Source organism: Agelaius tricolor, unplaced genomic scaffold, assembly GCF_023055355.1.
Source record: "Agelaius tricolor isolate 1412-34295 unplaced genomic scaffold, bAgeTri1.0.p SCAF_4, whole genome shotgun sequence".
Classification (NCBI taxonomy): Eukaryota; Metazoa; Chordata; class Aves; order Passeriformes; family Icteridae; genus Agelaius; species Agelaius tricolor.
Window position 1 is genome coordinate 44,767,016 of NW_027269264.1, and position 14,740 is coordinate 44,781,755.

At 41.6% G+C, this 14,740-nt stretch overlaps 1 protein-coding gene across 1 annotated transcript in view; it reads left to right on the forward strand.

Moving 5' to 3' along the window:
- PLCXD3 (phosphatidylinositol specific phospholipase C X domain containing 3) overlaps positions 1 to 14,151 on the forward strand; it is a 79,811-nt gene extending 65,660 nt beyond the window's left edge. The window contains exon 3 of the mRNA XM_071425487.1: positions 6,801 to 14,151. Within this exon, the coding sequence (XP_071281588.1) occupies positions 6,801 to 6,957 (157 nt within the window). The 3' untranslated portion in view covers positions 6,958 to 14,151. The remainder of the gene's footprint in view (positions 1 to 6,800) is intronic.
- The last annotated feature ends 589 nt before the right edge of the window (positions 14,152 to 14,740 follow it).

Here is a 14,740-nt window from a genome sequence, read left to right on the forward strand (position 1 = left end):
TATAAATGAAACCCAGAAAGCCAACACCAATCTGAGAAGGAAGACATCTGGCCCATGGCAACTCTAAGGAGTATGCTGCTAAAATAATTACGTTAAAAGATGCATGTGACCCCAGCATGCTTGTCTGTGTCATTTGAATGGATGCATTTCCAAATTGTATAAAGCAATTGAGGATGACTAAATTAAGACAAGTTTTTCAGAAGAATAAATTCAAGGTTGTTAGATATTAATGTATGTTGTTCTTGCAACATGGCAGCTCATGTTGCAAGAACAACCTACATTATGTAACGACCACTCAAGGTCCAGGGAAAGCAATTCCCACTCAATGTTGCCCAAATTTTCTGGTTTGGGTCAATCTGACCTTGGTGGTGCCAATTTTATGGCAATGCGACTGCTGCCTAAAGAGGATCCAAGAGTTGTGGAAGTGCATCTGAGGAGTTCCTTTCCAGCCTTTTTGTACTGAGCTCATGTAAATCTCTGTGCTTCAGTTCATTTGCTCCTTGTTTGTCACATTTCAACAATTAGTGAGGACATGTTACAAACCAAAACTTGTCAATGATCAGGAACAGAGGGAGAGCAAAACCACTTGTTCTGTTTCTGTTAATTCAGACTATTTCTATGTGCTGTGTTAATTTTGTCTCTACAGGTCTATTAGCACAACTGAGAGAATTGTAAATTTTGATCAGGGAGTGGAAACAAACGGCTAGCATATAAAAGAGGATAACCTTTTAAAGTAGTTTTGCCACAGTGAAAATTATGGTAGAATGTTGTACTGTGGAATGGTACCTCAGGCTCATCCTTTGCAGGGAAACTTATTTACAGATGCCGAGTAAAACTCAGCAGGAGCAGAATGAGGGCATGGTGAACACTCCTGAGCAGCGTGCCACAATGCCATTATTTCTGGGTGCTCCAGGTGAAACAAATGAGAGTGTATAAGGATTTCTGTATGGGGGTGCTCTGAATACACGGAAAGGTATTCTCCCTCACTGGGGGCTTTTAAATAGATTAAACTGAACGGGAAGTGGTTTGTATCACTGATCTTAGTGCAGCTGATCCTGTTCAAGGTGGGCTGGATGAACTTGGATGACTTTTGAAAGTTCTTTCCAGTCGTGATTTCATGCTTCACTGACACACAGGAAATCCACTGCTCCCACTGGAGCGATGAATTCTCAGTATCCTTGAAAAGCCAAGGTGAGCATATGCTGAATTATGGCTCTAGAATTCAGTGTTGTTGCAGACAGTGGTAAAATTGAATGGAGAGCAGGGAAATTAAGGAATATAGGAACTCTCAGTCAGGCTTGTGTAAGCACAGCCTCCTGCAAAGGGGTGCTGGTTTTGTTCAGCCATAACACCTATTTGCAAAAGGCTGCAGGGAGCAGGGTGTGTGCTCCACTGGAGAGGGAAGAAATGCCACATGTCACTTTGCCCTGGGCATGGAGACCTGCTGCAGTTCTTACTGGTGTTACTGGGAATGGGCACTTAATGCTCGGCAGCATCAAACCCTGTGAATGGGACCAATTTCTCACTGTGGATTAGGTTGCACTGACTCCCTGCACTCCAGAAGAAAACGTGTTCTCTGCCTTTAGTGATCAAACTCTCATTAAATAGTGAATAGCCATTCTGTTTTGTGTTTGTGAAGTTGCTTATCCTTCTCCTCTCCCATGAAAGCTCTGCAGAGAGGAGCGGCTGTTCTGCCACGGGAGGTCTTTCTTACAGCACTGCTGTCATTAGTCTTCTGTCACATTGTTGGGTTTTCATGACTCAGGCATTAAAAATACCAAATAACCAACCCTCTTTCTGAACTAAAATAGCCTAAGAACAGTTTTTTAAAAGCAAATCTTAATACAAATAATTAGGTCATATTTTCTTTCTGAAAGCTTTTAATGGGAGTCATGATTTTACTGCTTGAACTGAAGCAACTTGAATGCTTAATTATTATTTTTGAACAAAATTCAATGCCATTGAAGTCACTTGAGAGCTTTGATAGATTAAAAAAAAGAAAAAAGAAGTCTTGAATATTCAGTAATGTTTAAAAGGGCTATGCCTGTTTTGTAGTTGAGGTCAGTATTTCTCAGCAGATCTCTAATGCATCAGAAAATGGTTCCTGAAAGAGGAGAAAAACTTAAATATGTGCACATTTGTGTTTATATAAGCAAGCAAGCAGAACGGGGAAAATAGACGTAATAAAATAAGTGTCAAAGCTGAGCCTAGATTTTACTGGGTTGTAAGTGAAAATTGCTGTAGCAATGCTGTATAAGAAAGTATATGGCCCCTCAAAAATAACAAAACAGCTGAGAGTGGTGAAATAAGGCATGCTTGCAGTCATGGTGTAAACCATCTTGATACCCAGGTCATGCCCAAGTTATGAGTACCTCTGACTAACCTAGTGAGGTGCCACCTGAGATATAAACTTAGATCTCAGAAGAAATACAGCCACATAAAGCACCTCTGTGTGACTTTGCATTGTCCAGCATAGGTAGGTCCCTACCACCCAGATCTCCTCTACTCCCCCCCTTCTCATGCAGACTTTGGCAGGTGGAAATGCTTCTCCAGAAGGCTGCTGGGCATCACGGGTGGTGGATCTGTCTGCTTCTGTGGAGGTGCAGTGGTGGTGGCTGGGGTTGGCCCACAGCCCTTCCCATGAGGTCCTTCCACATCAGTCAGTCACATGGCTTCACACCCACCATCCTGGCAGTGAGGGGCAGCTGTCTGGCACCTCCTCATTTCCAGTTTGTGAAAGGAAATGAGATACTCTACACATTCCTTCAGGCCAGAAAATTTATCACGAGGATTCCTGATCTCAATCCATAGTCAAATTGAGGTAACATGCCATTCACCTTCTTCCCTGCCAGTACTCAAGCCCCCCAGCCTTGTGTCTTTGCCCTCCCTGGACTACTGTTTCCATTAACCCCTCTTCTTCCACCAGGGATGTGGAAAAAGTAATTGACTTCAAATGCTGGTTTGTGGGGCAGTGCTGCACTGGCTTGGCAGGATCAGATCTGGCCAACTCCAGCCCAGGTCAGAGGAACTGCAGCAGAATGAAAACAGGAAGAGAGGTAAGAGGAGAGGACTCCTCTCTTTCTCCTGGCACAGCTCTTGTGGAGGAGCACGCCTGCTCTCCTCCCTGGCTCTGTGCAAAGACAAGCAGCACCTTCTGTGCATGTGGCTCTGGGTGACACGGTGGCTTTGGAACCCAGAGGGGTTAGAAATGATTCCTTGTGAGAACTGGGAATGGCCATAAGGGCTGGACTGTACCAGCTGTGGGAGGCACCCTAAAGAAATCCTCCACAGGAGAGCCAGGACCTGCCTAACACAGAGGCAGTGATGCTCCTAGGGTTTGCAGGCTGAGAGGCTTCTGCCTATATGCTTATGCATAAAATAATTTCTTACCTTCCCAGCAAGATGGGTTGAGTTTGAGTAGCATGGTTTTGGTAGAGGGGGATGCTACAGGGATGGCTTCTGTGAGAAGCTTCTAGAAGCTTCCCTCATGTCTGACAGAGAACCACATAAGAATATTTATGAGGGCTATGGTAGGTACTGGTCTTTTGTGAGCTCAGTCATATAGGTGGTTTGTTCACCTGAGTAAAACCCTTGGTGAGAACAATCACTAGTTTGAGGCACAATTTTGAAATTACAAGGCAGGGTGAGCAAGGTTTGTACTGCTACCACAAAGGCACCCCAAGGAATATTAAAGCAGGCTTATTCTAATAATTATTGTGAGCATTTCAGATAAACACTGAAACTGAACAACATGAGGTTTTTAGAGTCATTGGTGTAATCCACTCTCAGGATGGCACATGGGGAAGAGATCATCTGTGTGGTTTTTGCATTAACTTTTGTCATAAAGAGAACTATAGACCTGACATCAAATCTTTAAGGTCAGTGGAATGTTTTCTTCAGCTATCTTTTTTTTAAATAGGATTGTGTTATTTGGCATTGCTATGCAAATAAGCTTTTTGTTTGATAATGTGATTCATTTCTGACTTATCTTTAAATGCTTTCTAGTCTCATGAACAAAAGATTTCCGTGACTTTATCTAGCAATTTACATATGAGCAGAGGGTCATGCAACTGTGTCCTGTATGAAATATCAGTAAAACAAAAATAACCCATTCAACTAACAAAGCCAGCTGTGGATGAAATGGCAAGGCAGGCTTACTGTAGGATAAAGCACTGATCAAAAGGAGGCATGACTTTTTGACAGGGTCTGACTTACTAAGAACACATCAGGAAAAGGAAAACAGTATTTTGGTCCATATGGGTAAGTGTATGGACAGCAAACTGTAAGGTGTGAAGAAAGAATGACATCACAACCAGTTTCAGATGTAAAAGACACCAAAAGGAGTTAATTATGCCTCAATGGGGAGTAAAATACCGAGGTTATAAGGAAGGGAGGATGGGGAGTAAAATACCAAGGTTACAAGGAAGGAAAGGAGGCAGGGAGGGAGGGAGGGAGGAAGGAAGGAAGGAAGGCAGGAAGGAAGGCAGGAAGGAAGGAAGTGGCGGAAGGAAGTGGCGGAAGGAAGGAAGGAAGGAAGTGGCGGAAGGAAGTGGCGGAAGTGGCGGAAGTGGCGGAAGTGGCGGAAGTGGCGGAAGTGGCGGAAGTGGCGGAAGTGGCGGAAGGAAGGAAGGAAGGAAGGAAGGAAGGAAGGAAGGAAGGGGCGGAAGTGGCGGAAGGAAGGAAGGAAGTGGCGGAAGGAAGGAAGTGGCGGAAGTGGCGGAAGGAAGGAAGGAAGGAAGGAAGTGGCGGAAGGAAGGAAGTGGCGGAAGGAAGTGGCGGAAGTGGCGGAAGTGGCGGAAGTGGCGGAAGTGGCGGAAGTGGCGGAAGTGGCGGAAGGAAGGAAGGAAGGAAGGAAGGAAGGAAGGAAGGAAGGAAGGAAGGAAGGAAGGAAGGAAGGATTTGTGCCTGCCTACAATGAATCAGTTGACCTTTAAACCTCTAACTCTTTGGGCTTAAATAGGCAGGTATTAAATACAAAAGAACATACTGCCATCTCGTAGGTTTGACTTTGTATCTTTGAGCAGAGTTCAGCAGTACTTTTCACATATGAAGATGCAGTGGAGTTTACAGCTGCTGTGAGCTGCCTTTTGTCACCTTGGTGGTCTGTGCTGTTCTGCTGAGATCTGTTCTGGTTCTGGTTGATTGCAGATCTTTTCAAGCAGTACAGGCATTGCCAGGTATTTAATGCCTGACCTGTGTCCCGTTACAGCTGTACAGAGTGCAGCTTTTCAGCATTACATAAACTTATATCTGAAGGGCTGGCTGGGTTCATAAACAGCAGAATGCCTGAGTCTGGTTTTATGAGCTGTGTGCATACATACAAGTGCTTCAGTCATACTGAATCAATGACTGAAATAAAATGTATTGCTGATATGTGGATCTTACAGTAGATTCAAGTACATTTTGGTGAAATAAAACCTTGGTATTCTTCTGTGAAATCACATAGAGGAATAATTTTAGCTGCTTAGGTTTTATTCCGTATTAAATTATTTTTAAAACTGACTGATTCTAGTAGCCACTGACAAGTACAATCTCTTTCTGCAAATAGTTCTCTTTTCTTTAGACCAGTTTTCCTAACGCTTGTGAGAAAAGATGTAGGTTCAACATGTTCACCTTCATTTAAATTACTCTCAGACCAAAATTTTCCATGTACCTTGTGTCTGTGAAAAAGGCTGCACAACATGCTGGTTTAGGGGAAACCACAGATTTATAGATCTTAAGGCAAAGGGAGAACAAAATGTTCATCTAAACTGACTGCAGTCCTGCCCAGACTTTAGGTTCTTTTATTTAACTCAGCAGCTTGAGGTTGACCAAAAGTATAATTTTGGAACGATATCCAGGCTTGATTTAAAGACTGCTGCAGAGTTTGTCACAGTCATTGGGATTTTATACCAATGGTCAATTACCCTTTCTCTGAAAAATGCCCTTTCTCTGAAAAATACACTTTCTCTGAAAAATGTGTACCTTATTTTTTTGGAACTCTGTTAACTTCTTTCTCCTAAATCCTGGATTTTGCTGCTTGACAGCCTCAGCAGGACTAAGGAGCCTTTTATTTTTCTCACAGATGTTTCTTGTGATTGTTAGTTTGTATTCGCACGGAAAAATGTCAGAAAAATTTCTTTATATTCAGAAGCACAGTTAGGCAGATATCCTTTAGACCCTGGTATTCCTGTGCTAAGGATCTGACATAATTAAAATCTGCCATCTTAGAAAAGAGTTGATATGACTGTGGTGCTTTCTGTTTCAGTTACCAACCACTGGTTTATGATTAAGTCTAATTAATTCATGGCTTGGGTATCAGCACTGGTGAAGAAAGGATTTTTTTATGCTGTACTTATACTGTAGGAATCATGGTTGTTTCTGTGTTCCTCAAAATACTATTTTCAGCATTTCCTTGTGTGTGTCAAGCATGCTTTGCAGATGGCTTGAGTTCTCTGTTACTGTTTTTTCCATAAGCAAATCCCTTGGAGTCATATTTTGATGATATCAAAAAGTATCTGGTCCATGGTCCAATTTTGCCTTGTGCCTAGGCAAAATCAATAATTACTCTAAGCCTGCATTATCTTCCTTCCATTCTTTTCCACTGAGAAGTTGAAGTGCAGTCAACATACTATTTCCCCAGAGAATGAAGATTAAAAAGAATTTTTAAAAAGCTTGAGCAGTCACCTGTGTCCTGTCTCACTTGGTTTCTTTCCCTTAGGAACCAAGTAAGATTAATGGGAGACACTGTCAGTAGATCCTGCCTTGATGCATTTGTCTCACTGATTTATGAGTAATTATTGTTCCTCTTTTCTCCTCAGGGCTCTTCCTGCAATGATGGAGTGGGTCCGAAGTCAGAAGGCAGGAGAGAGTGGTGTGAATATTATCACTGCAGATTTTGTAGAACTTGGTGACTTTATCAGCACAGTCATAAAGCTCAACTATTCTCTGGATGAAGGTGAAGATGACACTACTTGATAGTACTGTGATATGTGTGTTGTTGCGTTATTCAGAATTTGAAAAAAAAGAAAGATTGTATTCTAGAAGGATTCTATTGTAAAACACTCATCTTCTTGTAACACACTGAGATGTTTAGGGCTTTAGTGGGTGGGCATAAGGGAAATGTTTTCATCATTTATGATCATTTTTCATATTTGTGTTTAGTGTGAAGAGCAAAACTAAACATGTTTACAGTGTTTGATAAAAGAAGGCCATTTACAGGTTCTCCATGAGGTACCAAATGTGATTCATGTGTCTTCTGTGGTTATGAACAGTGCCAAGAAATTTGTTGTTTTCAGAGCAAGGGGATGTATATATTGTCCTCTTCCTGCTTGCAGCAGGATTCCCAACGGTGTGAGCATTGCACCAGCAGACTGAGGACAGTATATCTGGTACAAAAATTTTAAGCTGCTACATTTCATCTGTTAGGTGGTTTAACTGATCATATTTATCAATGAGCTGCAGGTTTAAATGCCTTTGTAATGTAAATCCAAAGTCATGCTTCTAACACATGCATAATCAGTGGACAGTAAACGTGACGTGCTATGTACCATAATCAGTGGACAGTAAACATCATGTACTGTGTAGCTTGCACAAAGCACAGATGGAATCCTGCTTGCTTTTCATTCTCAAAATGGGATTTTCCAATGTCTCTGCCTCAGGTCAAGCCAGCAAGTATGTGATACTGGCCTAACTCTGTAATCACAGAAAGGCCTGGGTTGGAACCTTAAAGATAATTTCGTTCTGACACTCTGGCCATTGGCAGGACACTTTTCACTAGACCAGGTTGCTCCGTGCTCCATCCAAAGCCTTGCTTTACACATTTTCAGGCATGGGGCATCCACAGCTTCTCTTGGCTACATGTTCTAGTGCCTCATCACCCTCACAGCAAAGAATTTTTCCTAATATCTAATCTAAACCCACTCTCAGTAGCCGCTCCCCCTTGTCTGTCACTACATGCTCTTGTAAAAAGTCTCTCTCCACCTTTCTTGTAGACTCCCATCAGGTACTGGATGGCCAAAATTAGGTCACTCCAAAGCCTTCTCTTCTCCAGATGGAACAATCCCAATTCTCTCAGCCTTTCCTCATAGGAGAGTTGTTCCATCCCTCTAATCAACTTCATGGCCTCCTCTGGGCTGGCTCCAGCAGGTCCCTCTCCCTCCTGTGCTGGGAGCCCAGCTCTGGATGCAGTGCTCCAGGTGGGTCTCAGCAGAGCAGAGCAGAGGGGCAGAATCCCCTCCCTGCCCTGCTGCCCACGGGGCTCTGGATGCAGCCCAGGACACGTTTGGCTCTCTGGGCTGTGAGTGCCATGGCTGGGCCATGTGCAGCCTCTCACCCACAGCACCCCCAAGCCCTTCTGGGCAGGGCTGCTCTGGGGCTGTTCATGCCCAGCCTGTGCTGGTACCAGGGGCTGCCCATGCACTCAGTTTTGTTAAACCATGTGAAATTCCCATGGACACACTTCTTGAGCTTGCCCACATTCATCTGGATGGTATCCCATCCTGAAGGTGTGTCAACAGCACCACTCAGCTTGGTGTTACCTGTAAATATGCTGAGGGTGCACTTGATTCCTCATCTACATCATTAATGAAGATATTAAAAAACACTGGTCACAATATGAGCCTCCAAGGGACAGCTGCTTGTCCATATTTTCCCTGGTTCCATCAGGAACACAGGCCAGCTTTGAGTGCCACTTCTTCCCAGGATTAATCTTATGTAAGAGCCTGATCCAGTGCCCTGAATATGGAAATGACTTTGTTTAGCATGGATTGAGCATAAGGTGAGTTGTGCATACTCCTAACATGTACAGTATTTTGTCCCGTGGTGGAAACCTGATTTCTGCAAGACTGAAACTGCACTTAAAAATAGATGCGGTCTAAGCTTCTCTTTAAGGCAGCTATGAGCAGAACACTTTTCCACTGATTACAAAAAATCAGTGCCAGTTTCATCAGTGAAAAGTTCCTGTACTAAAGAATTCAGTAGTTCAATTTTAGCTAATAGCAGTACTCTATAATCCTTAAATTGTTTGTGGGATACAATACTGCATAACACAAGATTGAAAATCTACTGAATGGCACTGTTCCAGAAACTAAATTACTGATCATTCTAGCTTTAAAAAAACATATATAACAGGTAAATGGAAAATTTAGTAATTTATAAAATGAGAGCATTGCAACTGTATGACACCTAACTGGATAAACTACAGGTAGTCTCATCTCCTGGACACATCAATAGACACGTACACGACTTTGGAAAATAAAACATCTCATCTGTACAAAACAATAGATGCTATAACATCTCACAAGGAAATGTTTGAAATATTGCAAGGATTTATGGGATAGAATTAAGGTCACATTTCACTTTATATTACTAGAACTTTTGGTTGAGTGAGAAGAGAATTGCATCATACAGTCCATTGCTCTTTTCTGTCAGATGATGATGACTACTGTCTCCCATCAGAGTTTAGAAATTCAGAAATGGCCATATTGAACAGATAGGTAACAAGCATTATAGGGGGTTTCTTGGCTTTAGTTTAGGGAGTGAAATAAAAAGAACACTTCCTGCTGTTTTGTACTTGGAAAAAGTGTATGCACATGTGAGTGTAGAATAATTTCTTTATGTATGTGTAGTATAATGACACATTTAAATGTGTATGTATAACACATGCATCCTTGTACACTTGCATAATGTCTTTGGGGTTATGGACAGGACTACTATAAATTTGTTTGAAAAAAATGCATGCAGCTGTTGTGAAGTCATGATGGCTCTTTCAGTAGCATTCTCTTCTGTATAGGTTAGGGCTGTACAAGTCATCCCAAATGAAATCTGTGATCTAAGCTAGTTAGGCTTTTTATGGAATTTAAACTTCATCCAGACCATGTCAAAAATTTACTAGAGTCATAAGTCATGGTTTTGTTGAACAAGGGGTATGACTTTAATGCTTTCATCCACAACTAAGCAAGCTGTTGAGTGGCTTGATAGTCTTTGTTTCTGGTTTCCACAGGCTCTCCCAGTAAAATTTATGTAACAGATATATAAAATAAAACGTGAAAATAAATTTTGAACCCAGTCCTATGTGGATGTCCTACATAAAAATATGAAAATGTTTGCTTATTTACTGGCAGTATAGTGTAAAATGCTCTATTTTCCATTTGGCTGGAGTTGGTTGTTTCCAGATTCCTCCTGTGACTCTTCAGCTGCTCAAATATAGCCAAAAGAGTTGATCTATAATTTTAATACAGTGAAGTGGTCCAAATCATTGGGTGGTGTGAAAATTAGATTCCTTTTTTTTTTTCTTCATTTTTTTTCTTTTCTTTTTTTTTTTTTTTTTTTGATTCTGGCTGAAAACCTGTTGCATCTGAGAGCATCAGCACCAGGTTTCTGCTGGTACCCCTGCTCAAACACACACCAGACACACCAGGCTTTTCGCTTGCTCAGAGATGTACTCAAGGCAAATGCTTTGCTGTATTTTAAAAAGTGTATGTGTGTGTGCCTGTATATATGAATAAGTATAGAGCTATCTAGAGTTTGTTAGTATTGTTATGAAATGTTCGCTTAGTGTCAATTTTATTCTAATTCTCATTTGGAAATAAATAAAAAGTAAAAGCAAAGCAAAAAAGAATCCTCTGACAAGAAACAATAATAGACAAATTCTATCATTTGTCCATTAATGGGGAAGAATGCTAGCAAAATCTTAAATTCTGGTCAGAAAAAATATATTTTCATTTAGCTGTCGATCTTTCTATTGGAGAAGCACAGCACTTTATGGTAGGAACAGGTAAACAAACTTGCCTTAATCACTAAAAGAAAAAAGTGCATGTGGGGATATACTATCCATGCTCTTCTGAAGATTTCATCTGAGAGGGCCTAAAACTGTAAGTCCTGATAGACTCCCTGTTGATGTTGTTTGGGGATCTTGCCAAAAAAGAACAAGCCAGAAAGTACTATGCAGCACAACTGGACCATTCAAGAGCCCAGTTTTGCCACCCATATGCAGCTAAAATTGTCTTTGATTTCAACCAGAAATGTGCTTGCAGGGTTGGGTCAGATGTGTTTTTCTGATCCCATGAATTTGGAAGGTTTCTTCATATGTATTATGAGGAATCTTGCATGGGAAATTAGTTGACTGTAATCAGCCCATCAAGGAAAAATACCTGTCTACATTATTCTGTATAAGCATCTACTTACTCAAACTGTCATGTCATTCACTGCCAAAACATTTTTTCCTTCTTCTGCTTATTTTCCCCCTCCCTATGTTCATCATGTATACATCAAGTGCTGTTGTTTTCTGGCAGTTTCATGTGATTACTTAATCCTTTCTTTTTACCCATACTTGGAAAATGGCAACTGTGCTGCACAAATGGAATGTCTCAGCTGTGTAAACCCACCTGGCTCCATTTTTCAGTTTACACATGCTGAGACATCTTTGTTCCATACTGATCTAACCTGCAGAAATCCAGTCCAAACAGGAGGTGGTTCCTGGAGAGTGTTTCCTGCCTTGTGTGGTGAGGGGTGAATCGGAATCAGACCACAGGAGCGTAGTTTTAGAATTAATGGGTTATTTGAATTCTTTTGCTGTTGAATACATTACTGGTTTTGTAGGTCCTGCTATTTCAAAACATGATTTTAAATGTAAGCATGTATATATATATAAAAATATATATGCATGCATGGCTGAGAGGGAATGTATGATCCTGTATGCTGGGCTCAATCTTTCTGTCATACTGATACAAATCTAGACAGTTTCTACTAACTTCAAAGTAGTTACTAAGCCTTTACCCTGAGATGAGAGTGAGCAGAGAGTCACTGTGTAGTAATTATAGGCTGTGTTGCAAATCAAATTTAAAATTGTGGAGCTTAATTCCACAAAAAAAAAAGAAAGCAGAGTGCCCTGAAAACACAGTTCCAGTGCTGTTTATCTTCAATTTAGTATATGAAGCACTAGTTATTAGCAACTGATTAGGCCATTTGGTGATTTCAAGAGTTCAGGTAACACCATTTCAAAGTTCTAAATTCCTTTCCAGTGAAGTAAAAGCTAATAGTGTATGATGTATTTGCCATATCTCAGTGGTAGCTTCTGTGTTACATACAGTCAATGTTGTTCTGAATTGTATATGTTTACCCAATGATGAGGTTAAAATATGCTGTATAGTATGTGTAATGTATTGATTACAAGTATTTGGAGTTCAGTGGTCTATTTAGTTTTTACTGTGCTGCTGTTTCGTAGATATGTGTGTAAATGGGATTATGGATTGTCTACAGTGTACAAGGAAATAATAATTAATCCTAAAGGAAAAGGGCAGTTATGTGACCTGCCTTAATGCATTAGGATAATATTGTTAAATCTCATAATTATCGGTTCTGTTTCAGATGTTACCAAGGGTTGTCCCTAGAGCTGACTCCCTCACTTTCTGGCATGAAAGAGTTAAAGTTGAAGTTACTTGGAGCTCACTTACAGATTTGTAAATACAGAATAGGTGTTTGCCTGATCAACTGCCTTGACTGTATAAGGTGGCAAAGACATGGTTTCCAGTGTGTTACAGATCAAATCACTTCTGCGCACACACAGCCCCTGCTGATGCCAGCAGGAATTGTGATCATGTAATTGAGTGGCCTCAAATTCATCTTCTGGAACATAGTCATGATAGGAGGATGGGGATATCCTGGCTTTAAGGAAGTGCCTGGATGCTATGCAATATTGCTCATGTCCTGTGTTGGAACATAGCTTTAAATTTGCAGGAAGAGCTTTGAACTTTGCTCCAGTGTAGGGGACCTATCAAAACAAAACAAAAAAATCCTTATGTAAAAATTGTGAATGCCATAGGCTGATCAGCATGGCCTGGCCTGCCCATGTACAGCATTCTGCTTTCAGGAATTGTGGCAGCTTTAAATTAAAAACCTCTAATAAGTCTCTGTCCCTGCAGGACCTACTTAGGAATTTCTACATTGCCTACAGCTATGACTCCTATACTATTCCCACAGCTAGACCTGGCTTTTTCCCTTCATGGTTTATATTTAAGATGCCTGATTCCAAGAGTAATTAGAATAGAGGTACTAACTAAGCACCGGGAGCGCCCACCTTGTGCCTGGCTGGTTGGAGTAGGGTGCCTGCCCTCCAGCAGCACCTTTGGTATGAGGTCAGCTTCAGTCAGATCCACCTGAACAGTGACTGAGGGAAGGCACAAGTCTGATTTCAGAGCCTCTTCAGTTGTCCAGTTAAAATGCAGCATCTTCCCACTTCTCTCCTTTGCCTCTGCTCAGTGCTGCTTATCTGGACTTGTGCATAACATCCCTTTACCTGCCAGCTGTGAATATTAGATATTTGTCAGCCTCAGTGCATCATAGCAGTCCACATGGTTGTAAAAGGTGTTAAGTATGTGGGGCTAAAAGCTGGAAGTGGGCCTCATCTGATGTCCCAGGATGGTTTATCCACACTCCAAGTTATGCACACACATCCTCTTGAAGAGGCATCACCTTTGCCAATGAGTATCTCCTCAGAGGGACGTGCACTTAGGGGTTTCTGCAGCAAGATTGCATATAATAATCTCTCCTTCGGTCTTTGGTCCTACAGAGGTCAGTTTGATTGGAAGAAATTCCTCAAGTAGCTGCAATTAGTTTTGCTGTGAAGCGGGGATCCTTAAAGCAGAATCCTGGAGTTATTTGTAATTACTATTACTGAAAATAAAAATACGTGGTTGAAAACACAATTTTAAAAAGAAAAAGAAAAATTATATGGGCTTGCCAGGACAGTTAAGTTTTTGACTGCCTCAGTCATCAGTAGTTTAGTATCATCTAGGTGATGATTTTTAGCATGTTATTGCCACACTGCCTCCTGACACTGTTCAGGGTCTCTGTACAGAAGCCTTATTATTCCCAGTGAGCGTTAATGCATTTGAATGACTTGTCTCCTTTTTGGTGGGAAGGATGATTGTGTAACACTGAGAACATGGAGCTCCCTGTGTGTTGTGCCCACAAAGGTTCACAGAGCTGCACCTTCTCGTTTTAGGATCTGTTTAATGGTACTTTAATAAATGTTGTGTTAAAAATGCCTACAGTTCTGTATAGCAAATGTGAATTTTTATGACAAGAATGTGTATTTAGAGTAAAAAAAGTAATATAAAATTCAGTTTCTTTGTATCCAGTGAAACATCTAATAAAGCTCTGGTACCTGTATTCTTGTTTTATGGCTTCATTGCTTCATTTAAGGCTTTTCATGTGGGAGGCTTTTTAAGCACAGTTTGGGGTTCTGGGGTGGAGCCATATATTAGACACAGGCTGTGCTGTTATGTTAGGGGTGTACATGGACTGTCCCGTGGGGCCATTGCACTGGGAGTGTTCTTTTGACTTGGTTATTGTAGGGACCCTGCAATACCACAGGATGGTATGAGTGTCCATGGTGTGTCCATGCTGTGAGTGTCCATGGTGTGTCCATGGTGTGTCCATGCTGTCCATGCTGTCCATGCTGTGTCCATGCTGTCCATGCTGTGTCCATGCTGTGAGTGTCCATGCTGTCCATGCTGTGTCCATGATGTGAGTGTCCATGCTGTCCATGCTGTGTCCACGGTGTGTCCATGCCATGAGTGTCCATGCTGTCCATGCTGTGTCCATGCCATGAGTGTCCATGCTGTCCATGGTGTGTCCATGCTGTGAGTGTCTGTGCTGTCCATGCTGTGTCCATGCTGTCCATGCTGTGTCCATGCTGTCCATGCTGTGTCCATGCTGTGAGTGTCCATGCTGTCCATGCTGTGTCCACGGTGTGTCC